This window comes from Mycteria americana, chromosome 8 (genome assembly GCF_035582795.1).
Source record: "Mycteria americana isolate JAX WOST 10 ecotype Jacksonville Zoo and Gardens chromosome 8, USCA_MyAme_1.0, whole genome shotgun sequence".
NCBI classification, from domain to species: Eukaryota; Metazoa; Chordata; class Aves; order Ciconiiformes; family Ciconiidae; genus Mycteria; species Mycteria americana.
Genome location: NC_134372.1, coordinates 3,125,687 through 3,147,135, shown reverse-complemented (window position 1 = coordinate 3,147,135; position 21,449 = coordinate 3,125,687). Strand labels below are relative to the sequence as shown.

Below are 21,449 nucleotides of genomic sequence, written 5' to 3'. Positions count from 1 at the left end.
TTACATATTCAGATATCTATACAGCAAATTCACCAACCTTAGTGATGCTGGCTCAAGAAGCCCGACCTACATACCCAAAGCCAGATGATACATGGCGTCAGCTACCCCTGAAATTTGCGGGAGGAGCGGTCAACTACATTTAAACGTGCGTAGCAGAGCGTACAGTCCCTTGACTAAAAAGGAAGATGATGACATGAACCAGAAAGCAACTCCTCCATCTTAATTATTTACTCTACCTGTTCAGTGGCATAAACATTTGACTTCAATAAAAGCGCAAGGAGTGCAAAAGAACAGCAGCTCAGGACTCTTCACTTAGAGTAACAATTCTCTTTAAAAGTATCGTCCTATTTAGCTGGAGGCCATTTAAAAAAAAAAAGATTTAAATACAAGCATTGAGGCACTATTAGGGAGGAGAATGCACGGATTAGTCAGATGAATGAAAATGTTCTCAAAAGACTTTAACAAATATTTTGCAGAGAATGACATAGTTTAAGTAGCACTCATAAGGAATGAGGCATCATCATGCCATGTAAGAAATACCACCAATGCAAAAAGCCTAATTAAAGTACTTCTCATAAAACACACTAGCAGCAAACTCCTGCATGATGTTAAATCACTGCCTGAGACTGCACCTAATCACATTTGTATAAAATAAACTGGTTCAGCCACTTCAGAGCCATATTCTATTATTCAGAAAAAATAGCATATATTCCATACAGAAGTCTTCTGTCTATGGTAACAGATGACAGTTTTTAGGCCTCAACTGCCAGTCTACTAGCTACAGGCATTTTGAGCAACGCTGAGTTTTCCTAGGACCTTGCTAAAAATCATAATTCATTTATTATGATTTTGGAACACAGGATCACTACTCTTGATCCACTAAACAGCTTCAAATGACCAAGAACTTGATTTCTTAGAATTAATAGTCTTTCATACATCCAGAACCTCCTGGTGCATATGACCAGACAGCTATGGACCATATTATGACCATGATACAGGACTCTGCAAACTCTAAGCTTTACATTTACCCATATAGATGACAGATACTGTTTTTTCCAAGTGAGGAAATGTCAGTCTAGTTATTATAGTATCTTTATAGGGGACAATAGAGATAAAAAGGGACTTCATTTCACTCTTTTGTAAATCCAGGAAGCAATTACAATTGACAGCATCAGTTAATAACAGCATAGCCACAAATAGGAAACTAAAATCTGGCCTTTGTTTTTGCAGGCTGTCAGAAGTAACATTTGCACACTTGGATTTTTATCTCCTCCCCCCCCCCCCCCCCCCGCAAAAGTAGCAAGTCTCTCAATGGGGCTAATACAGTTTCCTTATATATTATTTCCTTATATTTCCTTATAACATGCACACAGGACTACCGGCACAGACTTAAGAATTACATTCCACTGCTAGGAATAGAAGTATCCTCAAAAAAATTTTAAAAAGCCAGATGTTGTTTCAGAACAGAGGCCCTAGAACCACTATTACAGTTTGTTTACAGGCTGAAAGTACCTCCATTCAGCAGAATACTTCTGGGGGGGAAAAAAAAAAGGTAAAGTATTTCTACATGACAATAAAACAGAAAGTTTCTCTACTCACCAATAGCTCCCCACACCCAATACAGATAAACACCTTCCACCTAAGAACCCTGGACTATGTTGATATAAGACTCTGGTAGAAAGAAAAACATTTAAAGGAATGAGGGAGGGGAAATTTTGTATTATTTTTACTGCTGTTTCATCACACCAAGTCAGCATTTCTGGAACCCTGACTTCGCCAGACAAGAAACTTCCTTTGGAAAAGCTGATTTTGCAGAGTGAAATACCAAGGGCCCTGAACTGGAGAGATGGGAACATCAAATGTCATTGCTTCAAAGCGAGCAGTTTATGGAGAGTTTTGAGTATCTGAAGCACAGTTCAGCCCTTATCACGGTTCAGAACAAAAGCACAGCTATAAAAAAGTATCTTCAAGTAAAACATTACCATAAAGTTCCCAGACACTCATTACTGAGTTTTAAAATATCTTTCAGACTTATATGCTGATCATAGAAAACCAAAAGCAAGCTGCCTTGAAAACACTGAGCTCCTAGAGTTCAATAGGATAGGAAGCTCAGAATATCCAAAATTAATCTTAATGCTTACATCTATCAAAGAGCAGGATTTGATACCAAACATTTTTCAGTAAGAGATCAAAGACCGTAAAAGCAGCCTCCTTACCCAGGCTCTGGAAAAGTCACCCAAAATCAGCAGGCAAAACAGGCAATTTCAGGCTTCCAGTTCAATCAACGCTTTGCTAGTCGAGCAGCTGACTGCTTGTCAAGATTAACAATCTCTCTTCCAGAGGACAAGCATCCATCAAATAGCAATATTTTGGTTAAACGTTTTTTGTTGTAACTCCAAAAACATCAGCTTGCCTGATTCACAAAGAAACTCCCTGCTCTTTTAAGAGAGGCAGGTGAGAAAGCGCCAACATCTGAAATTGCCTTTTAAGAAAAAAAAAGGAATCGTGGTAGGAAAGGTCAGAACACTGAAACACTAAGAAGAAAGGTAGATTCTTATTAAGTAAGACATTTGGTACAGAAACCTGGGGATGAGGAGAGAGGAGGTGGAGGATGAAATCCAAAGGTCAATTCTACGCTTATCAGTAATGACAACTTGGGAGTATGTCTGTATGCAACCTAGTCGTGTTGAATGTCTGAGTTCGTTACCTGTTTACGACTTTCCTCTTATTGCAAAGAATGCTCTAGTTTTTGTTCTCTTTCCTCCCTCCTGGACTAGAGCTCCACGCTACTAATGGAGATTCAAAGTACTTTTTTACTGAAACATAATCCTGTTAACTCTAACCGAGCTCCTAGTCTAAAAGATTAGCTCCAGGATAGGTGCTGCAGGAAGGCGCAGAGGCAACGCTGTCTACCCAAACACAAACTGGTCCCATGGACATGGCAAGAAAGAATGAGCTACATACAACGATGAGATAGGTAGACAGATAAACAGGCAGACAGATAGACAGCTAATAATAATACATCCAAAGGCAGGAAGATGTGCTATTCTGAAAACCATTACTGCCTGCTTCCCCCCCCCCCCCAAATAAAGCACTAAACAACTGCTGTCTCACGGTTAACACACAAACATGCTACATCGTAAGGGTTTTCCTCCCTCATTTTCATCATGCTTTGCCCAACGTACCTTTGCAGCCAGTGAACGTTACCATCAAGGTCCTGTAACTACGGCTCCTGTTATCTCAAGCAGAGGAAGACCAACAGACAGAATAACACTTCACTGCAGTTTGTTTCCACCATATTAATCATCAGATTTTTATACAAATGGATAAGAATATTGTTATTTTTATAATAGCACATTTATGATTTTGCAGTATATAATTTCATATTTCTTTGTGAATTCAAGCAAGCAAAGATCATGTCCGTCAGGAAATTAAGTCCTGCTTAATAAATAATAGTGAAGGCAAAATGAGATCTCTTATCAATATTGTAACTTAAGTCACCCACTCAGTATCTAGGTAATGGAGAGAAATACAGCTCTACAAACTGTCTCAAAGCATTTTGGTGCATCAGTAAAATATTACAGTCACCACACTGCTTCCAACTAAAATATTCTGTGTTTTCATTCGACATTGATGACAATGCACCAGCACATTAGAAAAAACATGAGAATGAGAAGATTGTAATTGGAGAATAAAATATCACACAAAAGTAAAGCTCTCCTACAACCTTTACCAATAAAACCACTGGAGGAAAAAAGAAAAATCAAGCCCCAGCTATTTTATTCCCATAATAATTCCATTACAAACTACGAAGGAGATCTTGTAGAGGACGACAGTAGTATGTTTACGAGTAATTCCTCCTGCATCCCAGTATTAGGGTACCCAAGCACTACCAAACAGAGCAATCCAGGAAGGTTACTGTAATTTACAGCAGGCTATATCCCTTGGAGAAGTTGTAAGTTATCTCAATGCGGATTGCCACAATTAAATTCTACTACTGCCACAGCTACTACAATATCCCCTCATGTGCAGAGAAAAGCTAACATGCCTGCATACATGTGTATCCATATATTGGCAAACATACATATATCCCTCACCAAACAGAAAAGCGTCATCAGTAGCTCTTAGCATCTTCGCTTGTAGCAAAAAAAATAAGCCAGATTTACCCTACTGCTACATTTGAATGCAAACCACCACCGCAAAACTCTAAAAACTGACACTCTGCCACTGCTTTAAGATCTGCTTTTGTATTTCTCAACAATACCTGTGCCATAAACCACAAAACAGCTTATGGATCCAAACCGAGGAGTTGTATTCTATGTATACATATTCATATATCTAGGTTAACAGGTTTCAAGCTTGAAATCAAATCAACATAAATATCAGAGGTAGAGATGATACCTGTGCACTTCCCTAGTAATTACAATTGATCTTTGATGCATAATGTTACAAAGAGAATAATTCTAATTAAGAAAATTAACAGCTTCAACATTAGGAGAAACAACAGAGTGTACTGTCAGGGACTGAATCAACCGCAAGATAATATTGTTACTCAGGAATTTCTAGCTCCAAATCCTGCAGCCTACCCACCAGGCACCCAGCTTCCCAAAGCACAACAAACTTGGTGACTAACATGCACGGAACTACAGACAAGATGCAGAGCAACTGCCTTCTCCACTTCCCTAAATCCAAGAGGTACTAATTGATCACACGTGGGACGTGGGCTACTTCAGTTGGGTTGCAGTATATGAGAGGATATGGAAACCTCTTCTCCTCCAACCAGCCATTCCATCCTTAAGAGAGACCAAAAACTTCAGAAGCTATAATTACTTTTGAATACAAACCCAAAACAAGCCAATCTCAACCTTCTCATTCCTACGAAACCATGATCAACACTAATTTGTAATGCAACATGCCAGAGATTCCTCCAACACCTCACTCTTCCAGTGTTCTTCAACCACAGCCTCTATGGAGGTATAATAAACTCGCTTTTAAACAAATGGGTGTTTCATCTAAAAAGACGACTTCTGCTTTCAGAGAGCCAGACTACAATTATTCACTGAAGAGGGGGAAAAAAAAAAACACCACCCTAATACTAAACTTAATCTGAGTAGCAAACCTAGGTTTATAAGCAGCAATGCAATGCATTAATTGAAGACTCAGACTTTTGACTCATCAGCTCACATTAAAGGAGAAGATTCGTCCAGGGTGATGAAAAGGCAAAGTCCGGACCCAGCAGCAGAATGCCGCAATCAAAGATTACACCACCACGATCTCTGGACAGTCATGCTTGCGACTACAGACATGGAGAACATACATTCTACATCCCAGCCCACCCCCCCCAGGAGAAACGGAAGGATCCGCTATTGCAGTTCAGACACCTTACACAATAATACTGAAAATTAAGACACCTCTGCTGCGTGTTTTCTTGAAAAGCAGAGCATTGAGAGTGTATTAGCCTCTCACTCAAGCAGCTAGTTCACCACAGTACTTACTAGGTGCACCTTGTACAAGTCTCAGGAGGAGGGGAAGACCTGTTATCTAAAGCTTCTTTCTCGCTTTATTACATAAGCATTCGCAGCCACGAGAGCTATACAATTATTTCAGATAAAAATACAAAAAAGAAACGTTTGACTAGAGCTTGGGAAAAATCAAAGCAACATTACTGTTCGCGATACTAAACACGGAATTCCATGACCTCCAAACTCTATGTAGCCAGATTTGCTGGATTTGAGAGACCTAAGTGCAAGGGAGATTCTCAGCTCTTCTTAAAAACATGGTTGTGATCAACTCTGACTGGTTTTGCAGCATCTGTTAACTATAGGTCTGCTATACTCCATAATCCCCTTCTTTTAGCCAATGCGTACAGGGGGAAAAACAAAACAAAGCACGGTTGCTCTCTTGAGCTGTGAACTCCACCCAAAAGTGCAACCCAACGGCACAGGAGCCAGGCTGACATGGTAGGCTAGCACAGGCACGCATGCTAAGAGATCTTTCCTGATGATGACACCAGCTGGATTATGCCCCTTAACTTCTGTACTAAGACTGCCCATCACTTAGGAGGTACCAACACATTTTGAAGACTCCGCCAAGCGTCTTGTAAGTCACATATAACAGCATCTATGGAAGAGTTTGCTGAAGGAAGCATTACCATCCAACACAAATGGAAGCAACAAATATATTTGGCAGGAGGTCAGTAGTCTACCATAGGACTGCCAGTTTCCTTCCTACTTCAAATGGGAAACAGGAACAGAAACTCCTTCTGCAACAGCTGGAAAGACCACTTCTACTTAGCCAAACCAATGCAGTCTACTGTAGGCTGGATAATGTCACACAGAACCCCGAGAGCACTGGGTGAAGTACATCAGCTTTAAGCAGAATATTCTCCCTAGATAACTCACAATATCTAGTGGCCACTGGCAAGCACAACTCTGTGACAAGAGCATAAAAAACCTCCCAGAATCAACGTTCAACAGCAGAAGTCATCCCATCACCTTTGAATGCTAAATACACAACGCAGTTTACAAGGGCAGACCTTGCTCTCCAGCTCTTTCAAATGCAAATTGTCAAGGTGAAAAATATTACAACAGCTCTGGAACTATCTCTTTGTAGGAATTCATGTTTGGCCAAAAGGCCAAATTGTACGGGCCTGCCACACAACACCACACCACACCACAAGAATTCTTTCCCTCCAGACCAAAAGGATCACCGTTTGAGGCTCATTTTTAATCAGTCTGTGGAGGATGGACGGCTTAAATGTCAATGCTTTAATCAGGCACAAAAAGATTACAAAGAAAGAATCCCTTAAAGCAGTTATTTTTGTTCTATTCGGCAAGAATTTAAGATGCTAAAAGATAACCAATAATTAGCAGAGCTAAGGAACCTAGAGAAACCAGATGTAGAATGCTAAATAATTTGTGCGTGCTTCCCTGAACTAGGGGTATTTCCAAAATACTGTATTGAAATCATCAAAAGAGGAAGAAGGGTGTATCACAGTTTCATCAAACAAAGGAAAACCCTCTATATTTTAAGCCTGAGGTCACTGGAACAAGACGACCTCCTAGTTTTAGAAATAGCTTGTCTGGCAATACTAGCATGAGCAAAACTATTGCATGGCAACGGCAGGCCTCTTACAAGAAAGGACATCAGAGCGCCAGACATCCTTTATATATCTGTTCTCCAATACACTTCTCAATGAAAACTCATTTTTGCATGTGCTTGGGGGAGAAACCCTGCAAACTGGAAGTTTATCCAGAATGCAGGGTCCTCAGAAATCTGCAGCTTCTTTGCCTTTGACAAGACCACCACAAGCCATCTCTTAATGCCAAGAGCCTCGTTTCCACCAGAAGACTGCCAGCTCTTTACACTCCTGCGGTGGGAGCATAATCACAGTCACCGGGCAAACACCACCAGCATGGCACCTATGCTTGAAACGGCAGTCTGTCAGGCATGCTTAGACAACTGCTTAAAGACATTTGGGTTCCTTCCTTCCTTCCCCTCCTCCTCAGGACTGCCTGGGCACAAGTGAGCAATACCTGGGCACTTTCACTCCAATTTCTCCTCCAACAGCGTACATGCAAGTTTGTTAAGACTGAGTATTATTTTCTTATTCTTATCTGGGCTATAAACTGATACCCAATTCTCTTTACACAACGCGACACAAGAATCGGTTTTGTCAAAATACAGGAAAACTCCTCTGTAAAGCTTACACAAAGTAAATTTTGGTATACTACTTGAAGATATTTTCTTTTAAAAATTATTAATCTTTTTATGATTACTTTTGTTCAGTATGGTATTTTGGGGCTTTAATACTGTTTCTATAAGGAATTTAACACCTACACGTCTTGACTGCTTGCCCTCCACCCTTTGCAGTTTTGGAGAACAAAAGCAGAAATGTATTTTTCTTCCATTTGGCAACTTTTCTGAATGCCAAGTGTACTTGCAGTTCTCTCCCACCTCCTTCCACACCCTCTTCTCGCCCTTCTTCACTATTCTAATATCTCCAAGGAGTTCTTATTGCAAGGTCAGTAACAAGGCACTGGGCTTGCCTTTTAGCTCCGATAAACAGTTTTGTAAAACACACCCTTACTACCCAAGAAGTCCCTGAAATTCACTGTTTAAATTCAGATAATCCAACAGAAAATAGGTTTTTAGAAAGATGTTACATTACATACTGAAATTTTAATTCATCAGTGAAAACTTTCAGTTAAATTATCACTCCACAGATGAAACTAAGTGCATGACCCCACTGCATGGGGAAATGTATATACTACAGGAAATAAGTTCCAATAAAGAATTCCAGGACTCCATCATAATTTCTAGTTTCACCCTCAGAGCTGTCACAGGTGCCATTAAAATGAAAAACCAGTTTTTCAGGAACAATAATTGGAAGCAGGATAGGAAAAGTAATCTTAGAGCAACAACACTTCACATGCTACCTGGAAGATCACTGAGAAACAGCCACCCTGATTTCACTCTAACTTCATTTGCTCCTTTAACAAGGTTTAAGGTTCGTATGAAGCAGAAGTCTTATTACCTTCTCAAAAGAACCAAACAGAGCTTGATACTGGGAAGTTACAGGTACTAGATTGCCTGGTCACCAGCTTGACCTTAGACTGGAGTACAAACAAGGAGATGCTGCAGCCACTATCTGCTTGCTGACTACTGCGGCACGCTCGCCGGCGTGCAAGATCCCCACAGCTGCTCTGTAGCATTAAGAGTCTTCCATGACAGCAACTCTCAAAAAACGGGAGTCATTTTTCAACCTCCTACAAGCTATATTACCGCCACCCTATCATCAGTTTAGCGAACTAGGCCTCGAAATATTTGATCAATAATAATGTATGACCTAGTCTGCAAAATCTCAGCTGTTGAGCCCTAAATCCTGCATTTACTGTGAAGATTATCACGAAGCAAGCTGCTGTGATCTCTGTTCTTTAGTTACAGTTACTTTGGCCAACAGCTTGAAAAAGATCCATAAATACTATCTGTGTAAGCTTCTAGCATGCTCTGACAACCACGCAGTGAAAACAGCGAGTTTCTGTTTTACAATAACCTCCCAGATACAAAAGCCTTGTTGACAACTATATCGTCAGGCCAGAAAACCCTAGAACCACTGAGTGCATCTTCTGAAGCCAGCTTCTTGGAACAAAAAAGAAATAAAAAGAACGGGAAGGATGTGCACCCCTTTCAGGACACCCCGATAGCCCCCTGAAAGCTTGCTGCTGCGGAGAGAGGGACTGCACACTGAAGCATCCCAAGGCAGATACACGACAGTGTTGCCACAGCCCAAGTCAAAGCAGAGGCCACCAGAAAGACCAGCCCAAGACAACAGGTACCCCACCAACCACCAGAACACCCTGCTGAGGCGAGCCATGGCAGGGGAGCTCTTCCTGGGGGCTGTCGTCGAGACAGATGGAAAGCACGAGGCAGCAAGAGCTGTCTGCACGCCGTGCCTCACGGGCAGCAGCACCAGCAACGGAATCCTCCTCCAAATACAACCGGCCCTTGTCAGAGATCAGGCTGCAACACCGAACCTCCCGGTTGCACTTGCTGAACTGAGGTGAAGGAAAGAGGAGTGAAGGGTGAGAGACTTGGGGAAGACTTTGTGCTCCGAGAGTAATTTCACAGGAAAACTTGATGTAGACTGGAGATGTTTGATTAAATACTCTTACCTACGCCCACAGCAGATTCTCAAGTTCCTTTAACCAACAACCAGCACTGAATCAACAGGCACAATGCTAATGAAATCAGAGCTAAAGTATCTCTCTGTATTGGATATATAACAGAATGAGAAACTTAAAAAAAAAACCAACCAAAAAAAGCACTAAAAAGAGATCAAACCAAACCTGGTAACAGGGGTTTCAGACAAAGCTGCTCCTACACATACCAGACTCTGGACACATTAAAGCACGACACAAAACACTCAAGAGCATTTCTTTTAGGCCAAGGAGTGCTCTTCCAGGGGGAAGGCGAGTGAAGACATAGCCGCCTGCCATCACTAACCAGAGGAAGTTCCTCCCCCAGATCTGGGAGCAGGGGCCCTGCGAGCACCCTCTAATCTAGCAAGCTCCGCAGCAGAACCAGCAACACGGGCAGGCCATGATCATCTTTGTTCTTCCCACACAAGATTCATACATATAAGAGTGTCTTAGAATATAATTTCCTTTAAAATCCTTATTTTAAATCTATCTTCCAGACAAGATACCTAAAAATCAGACGCATAAGGTGTGCAGTAGACACCCATACATACGCACACACAGACACAGAACAGTCATAGAAAGCAAGCCACACTGACACACAAATTACAACGCCAAAATGTTTTGTTACCGCTTTTGTTGTGGCTCTACTTCCTTCAAATGAATCCCAACAAGCAGGGGCAAGTAAGATTAGGCAATAGCCTCCGACTCTTTTGTGTAACTACACAAAAGAGAGATACTGTACATTCATTAGACTTGACTAGAATCTTCAGATTCAACAATTCCACCAAGTTCTAGACATAAGAAGTGCTCGAAGCCACAAGACCAGGCAGCACGCAACTGTGCTCATCAGTTTCATTAATATAATTCCTCAAGCTCCCCAAGGCTCAAATTTGTAGCTCTGTCTCAGCTAGACCTAACTGCACGCTCTTTTCTTCAGGTAAACTGGACTAGCACTTTGAGATAGGAGCACTACACGTTTCAAAAGGCCAAGACAATGCTTGAAGATATCCATTCACTTGTATCCCGCAACAGAACCACTCTCCTACTCGCCACTTCATTTTAATGAATCAGAATTGGAAAGTACGTCCAGGAGACAAACAAGGATGGTGGAACGGCTTTTCACCTTGTCACGTGTAACTTAGTGACTCACTAAGCACAAACTCTGAACTTTCTGCAAACAATGCCAATACACATGAGCCATTGTCCACGGAGTTACTAGCGCACTGTAATTTGATCTTCTCTTTAATACATCCATGTTCTGCATAGCCAACTTTACGCTACATGAAGGAACGTGCATTAGTCATGACCCAAGAGCAGCAGTTGGGAATCGAAAACGAAGCATCAAACTCAGCTGGTTCTGGCTGGCTACTGAGCAGAGCGAAAAAGGTAGGAGGAAAGAGCCAGGGCAGCTAATTTATAACAACCCTTCCAATTCTGTACACAAAACCAAAGAGCATTACTTGTGACAGAAGCAACATCTGTACACTTCTGCTCTGTGAAGGCCAAAGAGGTAAAGATACTCCCCAGCGCAGTATCAGCACAGGTAAAGGTTAAAGTCTGCCGAGATTCATACCAGCGGCAACTGAGATGTTTAGTTCAGAGAAGCAGGTCCGAGCAGCCACTGCAGATGAAAACCCAAGGTTCTGTCCGTGCCAGGGAAAGCAGCAGCAAGGCAGTCCCAACAACCCTTCACAGACCCGTACTTAAAGGAGATGCTTTAGAAACCAGTGTGAGCATCATCAGTTTTAACACATCGCACCAAGCCAATCACCGTAATGCCGATTACGTTACATCGTAATGATGTAAGCACCAGGTATCTATTTAACCAACAAAAAAGCCTTGATTGGACCTCCGCTGCCAGGGAGATCAGAAACCATAAAGCCGCAGCCGTTAGATGGAAGAACTGTAACCTGGGAACACGCTTATCAGCGCTGCCTTAGGCAACAAATAACAAATGTATGTTCAGTCGAACTTACTTTTCCTGAGTTTTTATTACAAGTTTACTTTCTTCGGCATTTCACCCAACCTGAAAGGTGAAAATTATTTTGGGGAGGTTTTGACTTTTTTGTTTTTGTTACAGCTTTGGTTTATAATGCCCTTGCAAAACTAATTAATGAGGAAAATTCATACACCTACCTCAGGGCACCTTAAGACTCACAATGTTTCCCTGTTTTCATCTGAGTTTTTTTACTCCTTTTACTCCTGCCCGAATTTTCCGTTCCAGGACAGTCTTCGACATCCTTACCCACAATATGGGTTAATACGGGCACAGACTCCAAAAACAATAACTCACCCGCCCAGTAACATTCATGCTATTTTCTCTACTTGTTTAATATTAAATTTTTTGAACACGGAAACTTTGTTAGACAGACCCTAAATTTAAGAAAAAAAATCTGTTTGTCAATGACACTTCAGTAAAGCCAGTATATGTACTCTGAGCTAAAACAGTACCCTGAAACCCGATTTATTTGGTTGGAACCATGAATCTATATTTGACTGAACTCAACAGGCCTTAACTGTTAAGAAAGCTGGAAAAAAATATTTATTTCTGCGATCCACTAACAAAGTTTCCTTGCAGGTATTCCAGACAGACAACAGCTGCAGAACAGCCAAACCAGAAGCCCTCCTCTGTGAACAGGGTATGTTGTCCAAGGCTCAACATAACGTTATTTGTGTCTCCGAGACATAAATAATCAAAAGACTAACATGAGCAACACATTCAGCCTTGCTGCTGAAAGCACAACAAAAACAAGCTCAAAAAAATGGTCAAAAACAAACAAAAAACCCCTCCTAAGACAGACATTGAAGCCCTTATAGCTGAATATTTACATATAGTAACATTTGGTTAAAAACTGGTAAATGCTCCAATATTGTATTTGGTTCATTTGAAACAACAGATGGATTTTATTTTTTAAGTGCAACTAATTTAGGGCTGATTTCAGCTTCAGAAAGTGTGTTGTACTTAAGGTTCCAACTAGTGATAATCTGAATTATTTGGGTACTGCAACATATGCCAGGTTGTTGAGTACTTCTGGCCAAGAAACAGGCAAATCGACTGTATGTCACAAACACGGAGCTGTGTCCACAGGGCAATGGAAACAGCTGTCATAAAATAACCAAATATACCTGATTTTAAGTAAGACTTTGTGAATTCAAAGTCGATCCTACAATCAGCCACAGATTAATAATGCAAAAGGAGGTTAATTTTAATTATCCAGAAGAGAGATTTGACCCCGTCCAGTCTCGGGGAGGGGGACACCACATTTTACCTGCACTGGTTTCCCAGGGATGCTTGGTAAGACTGATCGACTACCAGCAAACATGCATCGATTGGTCTCTATTTGAGTTTTTTAATAAAAGACTGAGACACATCTGTCAAAGAACATCATTCTTCATCATCTCAGAAAACAAGGTGCAAATACAAAGTTTATGAAAATGACTTATCAAGAAGCATTTTAGTGAGGTAGTACAAGAGTTTGCATGCTTGGCTTTTTTTATTACAGGAAAACCACAGGTCTAATTGAGATGAAGACTCATGATACTACACTGTATTAAGAAATAGAATAATAAGAGACAACTACCCACCCAAAGCACTCTTACAAGACAAAATAGAGGAAAATGTAAGCACTAAAAACTTCCTAACTCATCAAGCTGGCAGCTGAAGAGACGCAGCTCTCCCAAAGCTCTGAGGCTTGTCGGACAATCCTCCAGGATTGTCAACGCTGTATTTATCATGAGCTTAAATACATTAATTTAATGAGCAGCTTGGGGGAAAAAAATGTGTTTTTGTTTTACCTTCCACTGAAAGCTATGTGGCAGGGAAGCGCAGGAGGAGGAGAGAAGGTTTATTACCGTTTCATTGAAGTAACAAAGAATTCCAGGACCTGCTTCATTAACAAAGAAACTATATTCTGCTTGTGAATAAGTCTCAAACAATCTGAAGAGCCGTCAGCCACCAATACGTTACTACTGTTCTGAACTTTAATTTTACTAGGCGGCTCTAAAAAGAAAAAGAGCTTTACAACACATTTTATTTAAAGAGACTAATCTAATATTTAAGAAAACCTCAAAATTCTAAGTCTCTTCTAGTCTTAGAAAGATGCTGATAGAATACAGCGTCAACGAGACAGCGCACAGGACTAGAGTGCATGCGCTCTCAAGTCTTTCTCTAAAGCTGCAGTTACCAAACATTTTTGCTAATAAAACAACTGATTTTTCTGCATTTGATTTTTCAGTCATACAGAACAAAAATAAAACTGCATCTGGCATCTTCACAAGACTGCTTAGAAGTATTCATAATTATATTAGAAGGTTTTATGTTCTTGTAATTGTAAATAATAATTGTTGTCATATGAGTACAGAAAGGCAATCTGCATAAGGTACACAACGACCCAGCCTGGAATTTATTAGTAGTAAATTGCAGGCGTGTCAGTACGTGTTCGCATTCACTTTGGTTATCACCCAGTGATAACCAATACATCAACCTTAAAGGTCTCTTCCAACTTCCAAGCACAGTCACATGCAAAGACGGTACCAAGTCTCTGCAGTGGAAGGGATAAAAATTACGCAGCACTGGTCAGTTCATCTTTGATATACAGCTTGGGGAGGCCCTCTGGCAAAGATACCAAAGCACAGAGCTACAGAACAATCTTGAGTATTTTACACCAGGTAACTGCTGGTCGTCTTCAGTTTGAGCTCCAGAACTGTTACTCATGTGACAACGTCTTAGAAAGTGTCAGCTATGAAAGAATATATCACTAACAAAAAAATGGGAATGAAAGTGTAAGGCAGAGGTTAGGTAGCAGAAAATGACGGCAGGAGTCAGGTTTCCATCACTCCTCTTTCCCCGTTTTGGAGGCCCACATACTAACAGTAAGGAATTTTTATTAAATACAAACCAGCATCTGCAACTTCATTTAATACAAATTTCTTTTTGGCTTTAAGATAACTGCAAGCATCTAGATTTTTGTAGTGATTCTACAATTCTGATTACGTTAAATGGCTATCCAAAAACACCACCGTTGTTACATTAACACTGCTAAAAGCTCACTGAGAACTACAGAAACAATGGATTTTAACAAAGGCTAATCCCCTGTTTCACCTACTGAGTTTACAGAAAATTATTAAAAGGATGAAAAAAACCACTTCAAAATACCAGTTATTTCTGGAAACAAGAAGCAGATGTTCTCCTCTGTTTGGCTCAGCTGTGCTACAGTACAAGAGTGCCTTTGTTATGCTGTCAGCAATAATTTATTTTATTTATTACAGCCATTTTATAATGCCCATCAATGTACTATTTGTGCATGATTTAGATTCATGCAGATCTATTTCTCTATATATAAGCCCTCAAGAAGCATCACATACACACTCCAAATCGCAGACCCTGTTATGACACAATTGTGCAAATTAGGTTTTTTTCTCTTTCCACTGTATTAATAAAAAGGGAACAGGAAGAGAAGGAGGAGTTAGTATTTGCAAATAAAGTTGAATTAACATTAATCAAGAATTAGTGAAACAAGACAAAGTTAGGAAAATACAAGAGCTTAGAGTATAAAAATAAATTCTAACTCTTTGAAGTCCAGTAAAGGCAAAGCTTTCTGAACCACAGAAAGGAAATACTGTCCAGAACAAAGTCATGAAGAACTAAAAGAAGACTATGTTGGGAAAAGGATCCATTAAAAATGGCAGAGAGCATGCTCACGGAATGGGGGGGCAGGGGAAAGAAGGAAAGAGAAAGAAAACGGAGCATAATCTATTTTGCCCTATCAGCCACTGAGACCTTGTCTGTGGTAGGCATTAAACCACTCCCCAAAAGACTAACACCACAGCCTTTGTATGGATCTGATAAGGAATTCTGGGCCTCCAAAAATTAAACCTTTAATGAGAGAGCATACACGGTGGCATAAACATTTGTCCTTCCCTCCTACTGCTTTGAACAAATTATTTCTTTCTATTAAAATATTCCCAAATTACTAATTTCATATCCCCACCTGTGAGACAAGAAACAGGCAGGATGATGTGCAAGACAAAGCTAAAACACTGCACGGAAGTACGTAAATCCCATATTCCCAACCTGCACGAACTGGAGGATCTGCATGTATAAATACTCGCACATTTAACACCACACAGATATCAGCATAACCCTAGAAGGCAAATGCAGATATTAAACAAGTGTATGAAATCCTATAGTTTAAATATAGGTACGATTTTTTTTTTTTTTAAGTGATTAAGTGTCCAATTTCTGCAAAGGTTTCCTCTATCTGACAAGACAGCACGCACAGAAGAGAGGATTTGTTGAGATAATCTGTTATCGAAACTAACATCTGACAGAACCCTCACAAATTCTGCACCTGAGAGACAGACAGACAGATTTATGTACAGTGTCAGTACACGGTCACAGTCAACCTATGTAACCAACGAGTCTTAAGTTTTACAGAAGTGGGACTCGCATCCTAGAGTGGCAATCTCCCACAGACACGGGTATCTGTACACGAGCAAACATTTTTAAAGACTTTCCATGAAAAGGCCAGCTTACATCATGTATCTGTGCAATTTTATGTGCGCCAGGGCAGAGGGAAGAAAGAAAATAAAAGAAAGAAAAAAATTCAAAAGATTTCCCAGATTTGAGTCGTACCAAAGAAGGGTACCAAAGAATGGTTCTAAATGGAGTAACAGCACAGCAATTACATAAAAATGCATACATCATTAAATGTTAGCTACAATCTCTAGGAGCTCATCAAAACAATTCCCCCGCCAAATAAATTAAAGATTATTACACATGAAATATCTGAGCAACAACCAAAAAAAAAAAAAAATCAAGTGTGTACATGTCTAATATGCATAACTTATACACTTTAACAATTAGCAAACATTGGAATGTTACCACAACACTGAAAGCTTGCCCTAACAGAGATTTTTCCAAACAAAAATATTTGTAGCATCAAGAATTAAAATTTTTACTTGAGCAAGCCATCGAGAGAATTCCCCAAAATAAGTACATTATAAAAATATTTTCATATCTCCCTGCTGAGTTCCTTAGATCTTACGAATTAAAACATTTTGTCAAGAAAAAGTCCTAAAAATCAAAATCACGAGGATAATCGTACCGCTCATAAGCAAAATTTGACATGTGGATTATTTATTTGTATTTTTCCAGAGACTGCTGTACAGATGATAGTTATGGAGCACCAGACCATGCTACTAATCAGTGCAGCCCCAACCCTGTAATTTGTAATACCCAGGTAAACTGCTCATATAAACTGCAGCGTCAGAAACGGAGAGCAGGGCAGAAAGGGACTGAAAGCGATTGAAACTCATGTGGTCAAGCAGCTTTGGTTCATCAAACACCAATCATGGTTTGGGGAATTTTGGGGGTTTTCCTGTATAAAAAAAAAAAATGCAGTCAAAGTGCACGAGCAGCCCCACGCAGCTGATTTCATGTGGGAGGAGCTGATGATACCTTTCTACCAGAGTAGGAGGGGAGAAACGAAGCCACACTTTTTGTCCGTGAACAACTGGATACTTTAAGACAGGAGTCACCAGCTCGTACACCCTGCGCAGGGACCCCCGAAACTGGGGTCTGACCCTAATGGCTGCGCTAAGCAGGTTTTGACTTCCCTGACCTAAGTCTTGCAGCCTGCAGAAGAAAGTTGACAAGTCAGGATGCTTAGCACAATTTAAAAAGCACCCAAAAATTACATTGCAATTGTTTCCTTGGGTTCCCTTATCACCCTATATCCGTCATCACATCTCAGAGCATGCGCTTGGGAAATCTGGCAGAGCGTGCTGGGGAGCTTCAATTTTTTGCTTTGTGTCTTAACAGGTTGTACAGATCCAGAAAGGGGACCCCCAGATACACCGTACTATCGAAACAGGGAAATGCTGTCCTTGAAATCAAGTTAGTTTCTGAATGTATATAAACAAAAGTACCCCAAGAAAACAGAAGTGATTTGACTGTAATTATCCACTCAGCAACAGGCAACAAGAACAGAGGCCCCAATCCTGCCAAGTTTTAAGTACATGTTCAACTTCAATCATGAGTAGTCTCACTGTGCAGTGTCTCTAAATGCCTGCCAAAAAAGGGCCAGATTAACAAGGGAACTGAGATTTTTTTTTTTAATCATTTTAGAGGTGCTATTAGTTAGATTAACAAAGATAGGACTTTTTTTTTTCCCCCACAATTGAGATACCTTGGCAAATTCAAACCTGCACACAACCCTGATATCAGTCTCAATGGGAATCTACACAGATCCGCATGAACTCACAAGCATGGCCCAGTGCAGCTGGACATCATGATATCTGACAGTTTAACGTTACAAGGTTAAGCGAAATATTTATTTTAAGGCAGTTTTAGCCAAAATAAGGTGACAAGCCTAAAGAATTCTATGACAATTGCTTGGGGGGAAAATTGGGAATGTCTTAAAAAAAGAAAAACCAAACCACACCAACCAAAAAAACCCCCTAAAGAACAAAAAGCCCTACACAGCTGTGAGACATTGGTATTACAAGAAGCAGCAGTGGGCAGATGTTTCGGGCCAGGCCAGATTACCTGTTCCGCAAAGTCAAACCCATGACAAGCCAGCACGGTATGCTAGCTCATGAATGACATTTCTGTGATGAACCCAGTTGCCCAACACTGCAAACCACACTAGCAAAGGAATTTTGCTAACTGAAGTCTACAGCTGAAGAGAAAGAAAGAAAGGTCTGAAGCAAGAGGGGAGTGAGAAAAATAAGAAAACACAAAGAACAGAGAGATTCCTCATCATTCATTTAGGGAGCAGAGACACAAGGAGGACTATATCAGATATCCCAAGGCAAGTAAATATTGGGACTGAACATGTGTATTCCCCTCACAAGACTGACTGGAAGGGGAATTGGGGTCCCTGTCCTGCTAGGATGTACTCTGAAGCAGTCTCTGCAGCAGTCCTCCCTGAGTAGCCTTTTGATAATTAACTTATTAAGGAAGACCAGGCAGGACATTCTGCTCTCCGGGAAGTATCAAGGGAGAACAGATGTTTCCCAGTCTCAAAGGGAAAAGCTCAAGAGCGTATCATTTCATACCACTAATTCTTCAGCCCATTAAAAAAAATATATATATCACAGTAAGGGAAACAAATATAAAAAGGCTAGGGTAAGCAAACAAACTCCAATCAGCTTTTCAGTGAAATGCAAATGCTATCAAACATGTTTCATTATTAAATTAATGCTCCATGACATTACCATTCCCCAAAATACATGGCTGATTACAGACTAGCTTGTGGGAAGGGACAGAGAAGGCAGTTAATTAGAAAATGTGTTTTATTGTAGCTAACCAGCCTCGCACATTTCTACACTCCCACTCGCTGGAGAAACATCTCTTTATGAAGTCTGCGAAGCATAATCAGTTTGGTTTTGTTTAAATCTGCATCACTGTACAGGTAAGCAAAGTCTTTCAGCTCACTAACTTTTCCCAGAAGTTTTGCATCACTGAAATATGCATAATTTTCCTTTCCAGTGATCTACCTCTTCTTCCTACAGCTTGCCTGAAGTAGTTCATGAAGCGCCATATGTCTGTATCCAGCGTGTTACTGGGTGTTTAAAACACTGTTGGTCTCGAGAGGTCCAACTTTGGAAAGCAGAAATAAAGAAATAACCAAACTCTACATAGAAGAAGTTTGCGAGCACCAGCCTGGTCATGTGCAGCACGCAAACACCATGAAACACGCACCGAGCAGAAAGCCTGTCGGAATACAGATTTAGGCAAAGGAAAAATAAAAAATAAATTAAAAGACCCAGCGGGGAAGGCGCTGCAGTTCCCTTACCTCCGGAGTCCTTTCTGATGGTTTCTTTCGCAAAGCCTGTTTAATCTTGGGGTCCACAGGAGAGGTCATTCTATTACCCTGCTCCTCCAGGTCCGTAACTCCTCAGAAACAGCTGGCGGGGGGCGATGCCTCCAGGCGAGCAGGGAAGACGAAACACAACACCACAACGCGATCAGCCGAGGCTCCCACCCGGGCTCCGCCGCCGCCGCCCTCCCGCTCGGCAGCGCCGGCGCGGCCCCGGCGCGGAGCGCGGCCCGGCCCCGCCGCCACGGGCGGCCCCTCTCGCCGCTGCCCCGTGGCGGGGCGGGGACGCGCCCCGAAACTTTCCCCGCGCCGGGGGCCCGGCGGGGCTCGGGGGAGGCCGCGCCGCCTCGCACGCTGCCGCGGGGCAGGCGGCGGGCCCGGGCGGGGAGAGGAGAGGAGAGGGAGAGGAGAGGGAGAGGAGAAGGCCGAGGCGGGAGAGGGGAACGGGGCCGGCGGGGGCGCGGGGAGGACAGGCCCCGGGCCGGGGCGGGCGCGGTGCCCGCTGCCGGGCTGGCTGCTCACCAGGCGGGCGGCTCCTCCGCGGCGCTCGGGGCGCCTCCGGCTGCCGGCTCAGCAGCGGCGTGCGGGGCAGGTGGCGCCGGCTCCCGCCGCCGCGTTCCCCCGGCGGCCGGCGCCGCTCCCCATCGCGCGGGCCCAGGCGGCGGCGCGGCCCCGCCGTGAGGAGAAGTCCGCGCGGGCTGCGGGAAGTTACCGGCCGGAGCGGGACTCCCTGCGCCCGCCCGCTCCCCGCGCGCTCGGCCCCCACGCCGAGCGGCTCCGCCCGCCGGAGCCGCACAAAGCGACGCGGGCGGGTGAGGAGTTTTGCGACACGGCGCCAGAGGCTTCTTCGCCTCGCCCCGCGCCCGGGGCCTGGCCCGCTCCTCCCCTCAGGCCGCCAGCAGCCGCCACCGCCGTCCCGGCCCCCGGCCCCCCTCACCCACCGCACATCCCCCCCCCAGACAGAAAAAGGGCGAGCGCGGGCTCTTTAACCCAGAGAATCAGCAAGACGGGCGAGGGGCGGGGCGGAGGGAAGGGCGGGGCTGGGACGAGCACCGCCCTCCGCCTGCGGTAGCGTGGGGAGAGGGCGGGGTCAAAGAGCAGCGCGGAGGGAAGGCTCGCGAGGGTTGGGAGGGGCTCGGCGCATGCGCGCTGGGGGCGCGGAGAGGCGGTGCCTCGCGGGCCGTGTGGAGGGCGGCGGGTCCCCGGGGCCGGGCGCGGCGGGTCCCCGGGGCCGGGCGCGGCGGGACGGGACGGGACGGGACGGGCGGCCTTGGCAGCGGGGCCGCCGGCTGTCCCCGCGGGGCGGAGCGCACCCCCTCCGCAGACCTGGACGCAGGCTGCCGGGCAGCGCGGGCCCGCGGTCACTGGCAGCCGGTAGCCGTTCGAGCGCGGCCCGGCCAGGGCCGAGTGTCACCGTGTCCTCCTCCCCCCCCTCATAGGCTGCCGTCCCTGGGGCAGCCGCCGAGTTCTCCTAAAAACACCTCCTGTTCTGCCTGTACACCCGAAATAACTCATTTTCTGCATTAATTGCATTTCGGCTTCAAACGGGACATACTTCTCCAATTAGAGTTTCCATGGGCAGGGATAACTTTGTCATGACAGCACACGTTAGGGTGTCGTTTCTTCACCGTTACGCCTGTACTTTGCGTGCGTTCCCACCTTATGCTTACAGTTACAGTTCGTAGAATATGCACCTTGGTCCTTGAGCTTCTAAAAGTCTTTGGCTTCAGGCCCGGAGCTGTGGGGTTCAGATTCCCCCGAGGTGTGACCCCATCCCTGCTCTGCCCACCCAGGCCTCGCAGGCACCAGCCTCCGGCACGAGGGTGAAGAGACCGACCTACCGAATTTGGATCTCGGCTGTAAATAAAAAGCAGTTGCAGGGCTCGGAAGTCCTGTGGGGTTTTTACAAAGCGGGCCTGGGCTG

The 21,449-nt window shown here is 43.4% G+C and overlaps 1 protein-coding gene across 4 annotated transcripts in view; it reads right to left on the bottom strand.

Moving 5' to 3' along the window:
• RAPGEF6 (Rap guanine nucleotide exchange factor 6) overlaps positions 1–20,408 on the bottom strand; it is a 138,498-nt gene extending 118,090 nt beyond the window's left edge. For 3 of the 4 annotated variants that reach the window (XM_075510120.1, XM_075510122.1, XM_075510121.1), the window contains exons 1-2: positions 20,048–20,407; positions 19,502–19,630 (exon numbers count right to left, since the gene is read on the bottom strand). In XM_075510120.1, coding sequence (XP_075366235.1) covers positions 19,502–19,570 — 69 coding nt within the window. In that variant the 5' untranslated portion in view covers positions 19,571–19,630; positions 20,048–20,407. Of the gene's footprint in view, positions 1–19,501; positions 19,631–20,047 lie in introns of all 4 variants that reach the window. The other variant, XM_075510124.1, reaches the window with a different exon arrangement.
• Positions 20,409–21,449: the final 1,041 nt, after the last annotated feature.